The 12,363-nt window shown below is 35.3% G+C and overlaps 2 protein-coding genes across 4 annotated transcripts in view; both read right to left on the bottom strand.

The window, feature by feature from the left end:
* Positions 1–4,853, bottom strand: part of rusc2 (RUN and SH3 domain containing 2) — a 28,066-nt gene extending 23,213 nt beyond the window's left edge. For both annotated transcript variants that reach the window (XM_005165190.6, XM_005165191.6), the window contains exon 1: positions 4,459–4,853. The gene's annotated coding sequence lies outside the window, so the exon portion shown is untranslated. The remainder of the gene's footprint in view (positions 1–4,458) is intronic.
* Positions 4,854–5,538: 685 nt separating this feature from the next.
* Positions 5,539–12,363, bottom strand: part of atp8b5a (ATPase phospholipid transporting 8B5a) — a 56,404-nt gene continuing 49,579 nt past the window's right edge. Inside the window, exons 27-29 of one of the 2 annotated variants that reach the window (XR_012406786.1) lie at positions 11,743–11,873; positions 9,602–10,149; positions 5,539–6,537 (exon numbers count right to left, since the gene is read on the bottom strand). Coding sequence is in view for 1 of the 2 variants with exons in the window: in XM_021476431.3 (XP_021332106.1) it covers positions 9,832–10,149; positions 11,743–11,873 (449 nt within the window). In the remaining variant the exon portion in view is untranslated. Of the gene's footprint in view, positions 6,538–8,872; positions 10,150–11,742; positions 11,874–12,363 lie in introns of those variants that run through there. The other variant, XM_021476431.3, reaches the window with a different exon arrangement.

Here is a 12,363-nt window from a genome sequence, read left to right as displayed (position 1 = left end):
TTCTATAAAAATCTGTCAAATAATGCGCTGCAATGAGAATTTCAAAAAATTAAGCCAGCCACAAATTTGTCCATTGCAGATGAGTTCCACTTTTCAAGCTCGCATGAACCGAAAGCTGCAAAACATTTATTTATTTATTTATTTTTGTATTGTGACGCAGTTCTAGAGAAACTGAATATTAAATGTTAATCAGTGAACGTGGCTTGTTTCTACTGCCAGCTTATTTGATGTAGTAAAGTAGGCATTTCATTCAGAAAGTTCAGGAAAAGGGTTTCAGGAGAGTTATTACAACCTAACAGACACCTCCTCCTCACCATTTCTATTTGTTGTCATAACAATGTCAAAACTGACATTTGAAGGGGCGTGGTTAAGTATGTTAGCCACACCCAATACCTCAGACAAACGTAATCTGAGAATTTACCTAAAAACAAACAAAGTGCATTTTCAGACTTTAATATTGATTACAAGAGTAAACTATCTTTCTTTTCATTATGACATGCACGGATAAATTATTCACCACAAAATTAGCAATGTGAGCTAACAAAATCAATATGGTTAGTTTTAATTTCAAGTGTACTTTAAATTGGCATTGTGTTTAAATCCTCTTGTATCTTAGACCTTAAGTTATTTTATACAGACCGAGGCAACTATTTCCAGCAATTCATGACTCAGTTTAGCCTGACTTCATCTAATCAGTCATACGCTACTGAGACAAACTGTAGGGAGTAGATGGTTAGATAATTATTTGGCTGATACTTTTATCCGCAGCAGCTGAGCTACTGTACATCAACATCCTAACCTATTGTGGTAGTAAATAAAAGAAAAAGGCGACAGAGAGATGGCTAAGGGGGCAGAAAAATCTCGCCCTCTCTCTCCTTTCATGCAGGGTTACATAACTACAGGCCATGACAGCAACTACATTCCACAGTCTGGGCGTTTAGCTACAAGATCAGACAGACAGCTGCAGACACCCTCTAACAAGACAGCATGCTTCACACACACAGATGCAAAAACATTCAAGAGAAAAACAGTGTTTGTGCTATTTAAATGATTTAGGACTAGATGTGCAGATTGGTTACTATTAGTTAACATGTAAAGGAGGATTAATAGGCAATTTATACTAAAATATAGACTGATTAACTGAAAATTTGAAGTGCATGTTGTGTTGCAATCAATCAATAAATACAGTAATTTCAAGACTTTAAAAAAAGAAATGCTGCTTTCAAACAGGCATTTAGGAAACTATGACTTTACCCTGGAAGTCCTTATAACAGAAGATATTAAAGTCAAAAAACGATGAGTAAACAGTCTCTAAATACCCTTCATGTGATAAAAAAAGAGTTTACTTAATGTCTGACTACTTTGCATGATTTTTTTCGGGTAGTTTAATCAAGTAAAACCCACAAAATCCAACCAAATCTATATTTCATGCAAATCAAAATAAAATCAACAGACACCAGTGTAACCTATTAAATCAGGTGCAATTATGGTTTCTATGGATTAAGCAATGTTATTTGTGATGAAAATCATAATATGGTGCCTTATACAGGAACGTTTTACTATATGATAGTGCCATGGCCAATCTGACCCCTCAAAAAGGAATAATAAGCTTCAATCTAAAAGAGGAAATCAACATCTCACACTCATCTCTTGAACACTAGCTGCTTTTGTTAGATGCAATCCGACTAGAAAGTTCTATCAGAGGTGGGAAGAGACAGATTTCAGTCTGTGTCAGTTGTGTAACAGAAAATAAATGCTATATTCAGTATAGTTTCTGTACATTGGAATAATAAAAGCTTTCCAGAGAGTAAAACTATTGTGCTATTGTAATAATTACACTGTCATCCAACAGCATGTGAAATTCTACATTGCTCTCAGATCGTTGTAAGATATTAAAGTTTAGTTCACACAAAACTGATATTTCTGTCATCCTTTACTTGTCCCAAACATGTGTTGCAAAGAAGAAAGAACACAAAAGAAGAAATGCAAAAAAGAATGCTGGACAAAAGTTCAGAAGTCCCTTGGTGTGAGGAAATGTTAATATTTGGTTGAACTATCCCTTTAAGTTGACCTAAGATTAATGCCACTTCTTCATTCTATTGTTTTTGGGGCTTTTTTGAAAAGGGGGATTTTACAGTGTATTTGTTAAAACCTTATAAGACACATATAATCCCATTTCAAATTTGATTTGAAGCAAAGTGGTAAATTAAAATCAGACTAAACAAATCACTGGCTTTAATTAAGCAAAGAACTACAATCTCATGAATGACATAATCAAATAAAAAAATTGAATGAAGAAATGAAAACTATTCTCTGTATAAATTTAGAAAGCATAGAGAGAATAACTGACTGATCATGTCACTCTCAATGTTTCTTAGAGTAATGGAGCTAAAGATGCTCTTTGCTCACTACATCTCTCTGGTTAGTGTAATTTGCTAAGCAGAATAGGCATGGGATGGGCGGTATAAGATTTTGACAGTATGATAACCTTGAATAAAAATATCACGATTTCACAGTATTACAGTATTGTATTTAACAAGTTCTTTTTAAATGTCTAAGTAAAAAACAACAACGTTTTCCCCCATTAAACGCAATATATTTTACTTTAAGAAACATTTAAAATATTTTGGACAAGTAGCTTTTAATGTAAGGGTTTCTTTCCTGCTTGAAATACTATTGCCATAAAAAAATAGATAAAATACACTGAAAAGGGGTGTCTGCAAAACTGTTGCAAACAATTTATGTGTTGAACTTAAAGTAAATTTAGTAATGTTCAACTTAATTTGTTTGTTTAAATTCAGCCCAAGTAACTTGTTACAAACATTAAACTTAACAAAAACTTGTAAATGCAAAAGAACAATCTTTGAATATTTTTTTTCAGTGTAGTTGTGAAAAACATCTAAAAAACAAACAAAACTTACATATACCTTAGAAATGGTATTAAAGAAAACTTTGATGGTTTAAAAACCTTGAAATTTCCAAATCTCAGTAAACCTTGAGACCGGTTATAGTACCATGCCTAGTGCAGAATTATTAAGAGGCTAATGTAGTTTTTCAGCATACATTTTGATTACAGATAACAAAGACAATATTTACAGTGGATTAACTTGCAGATTTAAAAATTTTTCTTTGGATTAAACAGATTCAATTTTCACCTCAAGAATATCAATGCGAGTTAAGGTAAATAATGTAAATTTTGATTTCATGACAACTTTACTGCAAGTCTTCTTTAGAGGCTTCTGATAAGCACATGAATGTTCTATGATACTGCATGCGCTCTAAAAGTGCTGAGACAAATTCAACTATTGGGTTAAAAAAAAGAGAAATGTTTGTACATGTTTGCCCTGCATTTATTTATAACATAATCAACAAATGCAGGTGGATATGGTATGTGTAGTCTAATGTGATTTTTTCTTTTCTTTTTTTCTGGAAAAAGAGAAACCCTTGCCCTTGCTTACGCAGCAAGTAATCTACAAGTCAACATACATAAAATAAAAAGAAACTTGACCTGTTTTTACAATAATAACCACCACAATAATGACACTTTATAAAACTACAAAAAAAACTACTTATTTTATAATATTCTTCAATGCAATTATTACGGCATATTTCTTTACAATCATATTGTGGTACAGAAAAAAAGTATACTGAACAATCTCCCATATGAGCAGCCTTCAACAATCAAATACAGAGCGTGTACATTAAAAGGCCTTTATATGCTGTTCAATGCAGTGTTTATTCGATAATTCGTATCGCTTATAATAAAATGTGTGCAGGCCAGAGATTTGAGGAGATGATGTGCCTGTGTTTATTATGAAACCGCTGGTGCTGTGATCGATATGCGCAAACACAGGCCTCACACGCGCGCGCCCTCAGCGAATCACGATGGCACATTTGACATAACAGCAGCACGCCCTGTATCTGTCACCCTATTTTCTGATTTTAACAGCTCTATGATCATCTTTTCTTCACTTACATGTAATGCACCAAAACAGCGAAGGCCTAATTGACATATAAATAAATAAACGATGTCAAATCAGCATGAAAACAACGAACTGCCTGTCTGTTTTTCTATCCCAAGGTGCTTCTTTTGTGTAATGATGATCATAAATCGCTATTCTAAAAGCTTGGAAAATCATCTGTATTACAGTAAAAGCCCATCATGCCGACCTTTAATGTTAACGCATGAACGATGAACGCATTAAAACGGGCGTATGTGAGCGGACATAACGGTGCACGCGCAAACGTCAAAAACGCCAGTATCTAAACGTTATCATTTAAAAACAACACAACCCTCATTAATGTCGCGTTAATAACTAATAAAACCACAATCTCTGTTTAATATGATTCAGAAGCAATGATGTAAGATTTGCCAGCGGGCAGTCCGGTTAGCTTCCACCGCACCATGTTTACCACATTCCTTTCAAATGATGAAAACAGCGGCACGTTTATACTCACATTGACGATAAATGTCATGTCTACGGCTCCCAAATATCAGGATGTCAAACCACGGTGAACAATCTTGACGTTTGGGTTGATTTTGTGGTGAAGATACTGAGCGCAACAGCAGCGCAGCGCTGAGAGACGTGGACGGCGCTACGTCAGATGATGCGCGCGCCCGCCCTCGCGCTCACACAAACTGCGCGTCCGTAGAATGCTGACTTTTGGGCATCTTTACGGTGATGGGGGTCACAAACCACTTCTGTTTGGGTCCAGGTGAGAGGGGTTGGAAACTGTGGCTTGATAGCGTGAGGGCGGGTTGGGGTGTTGGACTGCTGGTGCCCTGCAGGCAGCTCTTTGTTTAGGCTACTCTCCGGTCACTGCGTTTCTCATTGTTCGGTGGAAGAAAGCCTGCCTTCACTCTCAGCACTGAGAGTTAAATAGCTGGCGTGTCCCATGAATGGACTAAGGGCCCGTCTGTCTGGAGGGTCCACCTAATTTTAGTTAGGAAAAACAGGGATTGCAGTTGCTGCAAAAAGTGTTTGGATATTTGGGGCACATAGACATGTATGAATATCATTGCATATAAAAATATATAATTAAAAAGAAAAAATATTAAAAAGACCCGCTCTCCCCCTTCCCTAAACCCTACTGACAAATTTAAAAAGCAATTCAGAAAAAGAAAAGCCCTCATCTGATTTTTGTGACGTTAAACCACACTCTCATCCTGTCATTTACTTGTTTATTTTTTTTTTTTGAATTCTGTTTTTGTCTTAGATGCTTTCTGAAACATTCTTCAAGCGTGGACAGTCATCTCTAGTATGGTGGGATTTAAGAAATGTTTGATTTTAGACAGCAAGCTGGGATGATAAAAACTGAAGCCAATAACCGATCTGATATGTTTGTCTACTCTATAAAACTCAACAGTCAACTTTACTCAAAATGTATTGAAAGTTAATTCAACTCATTTGAAGAGAGTTTTGAAGGTAATGAGTTAATTAAATATCGCATTACTTCATCTTAAATGGAGTATACAGAACTTATTACAGCAGTGCATAACTGAACAGACTCAAAAAGTGTAAAAATGCAGATTCAAAATTTTAAAAAGTATAAAAGTATTTTATTTGTACAAAATAGTTTTGCTTTTACAAAAAATGCATAGTTCAGGCATAATGTACACAAATAGAGCTGATTATCCAGAAGTGTTTTTGTGTACTGGATACAATGAATATGTTCAAATTGCTCTCTTCATTTCATTTGAAGTGCATTAAAAATCTGTTACATAAAAAATTTATTTTCCTTTGTGTTTTCAAATGGAAATCTTTGGGATATAGTCTTTGTGAAGATTTCAGAAAAAAGTATGCATAGCAAGCTGCGATCGTGATGTAAAAATTCATTACATACACACCCACACAGACCCACACACAGAGACACACACCACAGTCAGTGAAATAATGAAGAGAAGCACCTAAAATATACAATAAGATGACTAGCTTGTAACAAACCTGTAAAGTTTAGTGTATGGTATATGAATTAAACCATTGTGCCTTTTCTGGCGTTAGATTACTGAAGCATATGTGACTCTGCATCAACTTGCTGAGCAGATCCTAAAATAAGTAATGAGCGGCTGGCTTTATTTATATCAAGGTCCTTGATCACGTCAGTCCTATTTGAACTACAGTATATGAGGACCATGCTTCAGCATTGCTTCTCATTTCACATGATTAAAAGGCTCTCGAGTTTCTAAAAGTACATTTTCATTCCAAAGGCCAGAGAAGGATCAAAAAATGGTAATATAAATATGGCAAAAAAATGGTTGGTTGAATTTTTGACCTCCTAGAGATATGATATCATAGACACCATAGAAATATATGTGACAGGGATTTTAGTTAACTGAAATTGCCAGATCGCAACAATTAGCTATAGAGCTACAGTCAATGAAGTTCCTCCAATAATTATTTTTCATTTTAAATATGTCCCCTTTATGCTATTTTAAGAGTTCTTGAAGGGACAGTTACCTCAAGGTAGTTCCAAACCTTTATGAGTTTCTTTCTTCTTTTAAAAACAAAAGAAGATGTTTTGAAGAAGGCTGAAAACCTGCAATCACATTAAAGAAATGGATTCATTTACTAAGGTTGCAAACAATTTATATAGGTTGAATTTAAATTGACAAATTAAGTTGAACATAACTAAATTTAATTTATTTGTTTCAATTAAACCCATATAACTTATAAAAATGCGTAAATCCAATCAATCATTTTCCACAGTAGGAAAAACAAATACTACTGAAGTCAATGGTTACAGGTTTCTATAAAATGGCTTCCTTAGTCTTTAACAGACGAACGAACCCCATAGAGGTTTGAAACAAGTAAAGGGCGAGTAAATGAAATCATTTTGTTTTAGAGGTCTTCGACAATAAATTTACTTGAATCTAAATCACTTCTTTACTCACAGCATGGGCTCTCTAAACCCCACTTTTTTGAGAGCCTGCTCTGCTCTGATTGGTCAGATGGTGCAGACCGTTGAGATTGTCATTTGGTTTTTGACATGCATTATAAGCCATAGACCAGTTGCATACAGTGCTCAGCATATATAAGTACACCCCTCACAAATCTATCTTTTAAAGTCATTTATTTTTAACAGGAAGCTATACAATAAAATATTTGTGCATATACATTAGATTAGTCAGTACTGAAACCAAATCTGTAGCTTATCTAACGACATAAGTTAAGAGTCCAAAAACTAGTACACCCACATTTTTATATTATAGAAAAATATCAAATACAAATAAAATAAAAATAGGAAAAATCAAGAGAAGCAAAAAAAAAAAAAAAAGGAAAAATTGAAGCTTTAATTGGATTGTATTATCTTTTAATTTCTAAATATGTTTAGTTACTAAAATATTATTTAAAAAAATATATCTGTTTAATAAATATTTTTTGTTTAAATGTACCAAAATGCATTGCCTATATTTACTGAGAAATAAATAAAAATATTCATTTTCAAAATGGTTGTACTTAATTATGCTGAGCACTGTATCTGAATTTCAGTTCCAGAGGCTTCCTCGGGACAGTGTTATGAGCAGTAATAATGTTGTTGATCATCAATTTGAGTCTAAACCTTTGGAGGTGCATACTAAGCAGATCTTGCTTTCGCAGCACAGAACCTACTGTACATCTTGACATGCTGACAAATCTCTTCCTGGCCTCAGAAACACTACAGTGTTTGACAGTGTTTCCATGGCAGGAAGTAAGGCTCAAATTGCCGAAGACCTCAGTTAGTCTTTGAACAGCAGTCATATTACATGAAAGATAATATGAAGAGTTCAGATGCCAAAGCCTTGTTGAATTATTCATTTTATAATATTAGCATTTTTCTCAGCCTCTAATGTTTGTGTTCACTTATTTCACTTTGAAGGCATTGAAAATAATTATTCATCACCACAAAAACATAAAATGACTGAATCTACACACAGAAAAATGGCAGATTCGAATGTTATCACTCGACTAAATGAGCGTTATCAGTGGTCATCAGCTGAGAGATATGGGCCAGTAGGGGCCTTCTGTGCCTACTGGTAAGCTCAGAAGGCTGTTATCATCCGTCCACATGGTTAATCAGCTATAGATCAAATATGGCAGCGGCCGTAAGTTATCGGAAATTATTTATGTTAGTTATTAAATTTCCCTTTAACTGTATTTTATAAACATCTACCCCTACCCCAACCCTAAACCCAACCATTACAGTAATGTAAAAACAAATCTAAATCTGCAGTCTTCTCTATTAATATAGCTGATTAACCACAAGAATTATTTATATTGTTTGTTAAATTTGCCATTAATTGTATTTTATAAACATTGACCTCTACCACAACCCTAAATTCAATCATCACAGTAATGTAAAAACAGATCTGGATCTGGAATCTTCTTTATTAGTATAGCTGGTTAACAATGTGGATGGATGATAACAGCCTTCTGAGCCTACCAGTAGGTGCAGAACGCCCCTACTGGCCCATATTTATCAGCTGATAATCACTGATAATGCCCATTCAATCGAATGCTAACATTCGAAGCGCCTGGAAAAATGCTCATTTTTAGAAGAACATTTTAGACAGCATTTAGAGGATTTTTTGCATCTGAACACTTTATATCTGAAATAAAGGCCCAATCCCAATTCTACCCCTCAGCCCTTCCCCTTAACTTGCAAAACAAGGGGTAGGGGTGTCCCAATTCTCTTTAGCTTGAAGCCGTAGGGCTAAGGGGAAGGGCTCAATACCCCTTCAAAGGGAGATTTTTCAGGGCCACACTTAAAATCAAGGGGTAAGAAAATTTTCTTAAGAGAATTTTTACAACAAACAACTATATGTTTTAATATGTTCATAATGGCATTCGTGTTTTACCATCATGGTTTAAAAAAAATGCATTAATAAATAAAAAACGCAAAATTTCTCTATTTTTAATCCATGATTATATCTCCTGTATAGCAGTCCCACAACATTCTGACACTCGATGACACTCAAATACCCAGTCAGTAATGTCTAGTGGCTGGGAATGAGCTTTTTACCGTGTTTGGTAAAACACTCATGTTGTTTTCTTGTGTTTACATAGATGAATATGGCCACTGTGTAAATGCTCAGTACAGTTACAAGCCTATTGCCACATTATATCGTTATGATAACATAATATCGTTGCCTTCGGTAATTACCTGAAGATAAATACCAAAAAAAAATAAAGCAACTGGAATAACTACAGCAGTCTTCATCGTCAATCTTACATAAAGCAAGAGATCGCTATAACATCTGATGTTGTGTGCAGGTGTTGTAGCGGCGTCCCATTTCTTAGGGGTAAAGTTGAAGCCCTTCCCCTTCACACTCTGTTTCATGGACCAAGGGGAAGGGGTAGGAGTACAAAAATAAAATTGGGATTGGGCCAGAGATTAGTACTTAAAGTATGGCCACTTTAATATTGTCGAAATCCGATACCAAAAAGAACAGCGATATTTACCTTTCCTTCATTGGTGTTCAGTCGACATACATTAATGTAATGATTGGTGATTTTGTAAACTTTTCAGATGACTTTCTAAAATATGATATTGATGAATGAATATTAAAAGACACTCACTGCCACTTTTAAATATAGAATTAAATAAAATATATGCTACCCACATGAAAAAAGCTTTGGTGGACACTCCAGCATGTCTGTTGCTGATGTAGTAATGATGACAGTGGAGAAGACGAGTGCTCGCTGTGCTTCAATATAGTTCAATTTATTCAAGTCAATGGTTCTTAGTGCGTGTATAAACTTCTATATTTATATTAACATCACACAGCAGCTGTGAACTGATCTCCAAGTGTTCAAACCCTGTAAACAGCGTGTTCTATCTCCAGCTGAACCCTCAGAAAGAAGCGTCTTTAACAGCGCGAAACATCTGCAGTGACGTGGGTTCAACTTTTTGTTTAGGGTTCTGTTCTCTCCCGACCGGGCTGTACCCTGCGGATCGACCCGTGGGCTTGAACCCAGGAGAGCGTCCAGCTGGAGTGAAGCCTGCGGAGCGAGCGGGCGCGGGTCGCCGGAGGAATCTGCGAGATGTCACAAGGTCCCCGTAGCCTTGGGCATGAGAGAAGGCGTAACCAGAACGGCGTGTGCTCCTGCGGGTCAGCCGCGGACGTGGCCGAGGAGCCGGCTCCTTCATCTGACGCATCTTATACCTCACCTGGAGGTAACAAGCAATAAGGAAATAAGCACTTGTTTAATGTTTGTGAATCCATTCATGTTTTCATCCTCTTTCTCTCTCTGTTATTCATTTTATGACATCCTTATACTAATATTGCTACCATCGTTTGCTGAAAATGTCTAAAAGTGATGATGCTTTTGGGAAATAATGCACACTCATAGATTGGCATGGGCCAGTATAAAATTATAATGGTATGATAACCTTGGATAAAAATATAAGTTTCACGATATTGGGATCACTGCTCTAAAATTTCATATACTATATAGTACCCTAAAAACAGTATGCGAGCTAAGTGGTACGTCTGAATTCATAGTATCTGAAAAACAGTATGCGAGTAGTACTGTACCCAGATGACCTACTACTTCAGGCTATATTTTGAAGTGCTCATCCGATAGACGCGACGCTATCCCATGATGCACCACGAGAGAATTCATAAATGGGAGTGAAGCGGGTGTGTCACATAATCATGATAAAATGGTGGGTGTAGTTCGTTTGAGCTTCATTCATACTACTCACATTCATACTGTATAGAACGTACTTTTCTATCGGTTGAGTAATAGGCTGAATTTACATTCAAATGCAGTACCTACTGAGTAGTAGGCGATTTCGGACAGAACCAGACACTGTTTTAGTTTTAATTTTAGTTCAGCCGAGTTTACAAAACATTTCCAGTGTCAGCCAGAGCTCTTGTGTAAACCTCGTCGTAAAAATAAATATAAAAGAAATGAACAGACTCTAAACCCAAAAACTAAGAAGAAAAATAAAAGAAAAGATATATAACAAAGATATAAGATATAAAACAAATTTTATATTTAAGATATGTACACAATATATATATATATACAGCAGGTCATAATTTCCACCACAGAATTAGTGCTTATTAATTCTGAACATGATTATTTTTGCTAATTATTTTACTTCAGTTTAGTTTTTTAGTGACTGTTGTTAGTTTCATTCAGTTTTAAGCTATTGATTCATTGTGAATATTTTATTTTATTTCAGTTAATGAAAATGCTTTTTGACCAATAGTTTTAGTTTATTAAAATAACACTGACAAGTTCAACTGCTTTGAGATCAGCACTGTTGCTACTGAGAAATGTCTTGAAGCTTTTCAGCTGCAGCACTGTTTTATTAATAAATGTCACCCAGCAGTGCTGATAACTTGTTTTTGTTTTGTACGAATGTGTCTTTGTACTGCATGTAAAAAAAAGACAAAAAATGATTATGGAACTGTTATGGGGCCAAAATCAGTCTTGAACAAATTTACCTCCGTGTTTCCCTGAAAATTACAGCACACCTTGAAACTTTTGATAGTCAATCAGTATGAAGCTTTCAACAGTCTTGTAGTTTGAGTGCATGTAATCAAAAATGTAACATTTAGAATATGCCAATGTGTAAGCTGGATGAAAAATGAGTTGTACGTTGACTGAAATACAGCATAGAAATAGCTGAATGCAGATTGTTATGTAATGTACGTGTGTGTGTGTGTGTGTGTGTGTGTGTGTGTGTGTGTGTGTGTGTGTGTGTGTGTGTGTAAGTTTGTGTCGATAATGGGATGTCCAGTAACTCTACCTTGTCATTAATGGTAGGATAGATCTGGCAGTAGATGAACCGGTACGCAACCACAGGCAAGACACATAGTAAAGCTGTCAATGCCACGGTCAGCCACACATTGGGCTGGTTAAGACAATTTCGGGCAGTTCCTGTAAAAACACCATAAACACACGGTATATACATTATACTATACAGGTTTTCTTGAAAATGCAAATCAGTATCTAAAATGAAGATCAAATTTGATATGCTACATTGCTACAGCATAAAAACAATGGAGGCCAAAATAATCAGAACATTTTAACTTTCACCAGCTAAAAATGGGTTTAAGTCAGTAGGAAATATCAGTTTACATTCCAAAATGCAAGACATGAAGAAAGAGAATAAACAGAAACAGATTTAAGAACCCCAGACCCAGACACTTCAAGAAATGTCTTTCCAAACAAACTCAATAATGCTGAGTAAGATTTAGATTGTTTAATTATTTTGCATATTTTCACTATATATTTTTTCCAGTTATTTATACTTTTAAGTTACATTATGAGACCTTAATTTCTGCTCCAATGACTTTTGATGATGATGATAAATTAGAATAACTCTGCATTATAACGTGACTTTTATTAACAATTTTTTTTTGGTCTG

The sequence above is a fragment of the Danio rerio genome, chromosome 5 (genome assembly GCF_049306965.1).
Source record: "Danio rerio strain Tuebingen ecotype United States chromosome 5, GRCz12tu, whole genome shotgun sequence".
Taxonomy (NCBI): domain Eukaryota; kingdom Metazoa; phylum Chordata; class Actinopteri; order Cypriniformes; family Danionidae; genus Danio; species Danio rerio.
The sequence above is the reverse complement of the archived record's forward strand: the minus strand, read 5'-3'. Positions and strand labels throughout refer to the sequence as shown.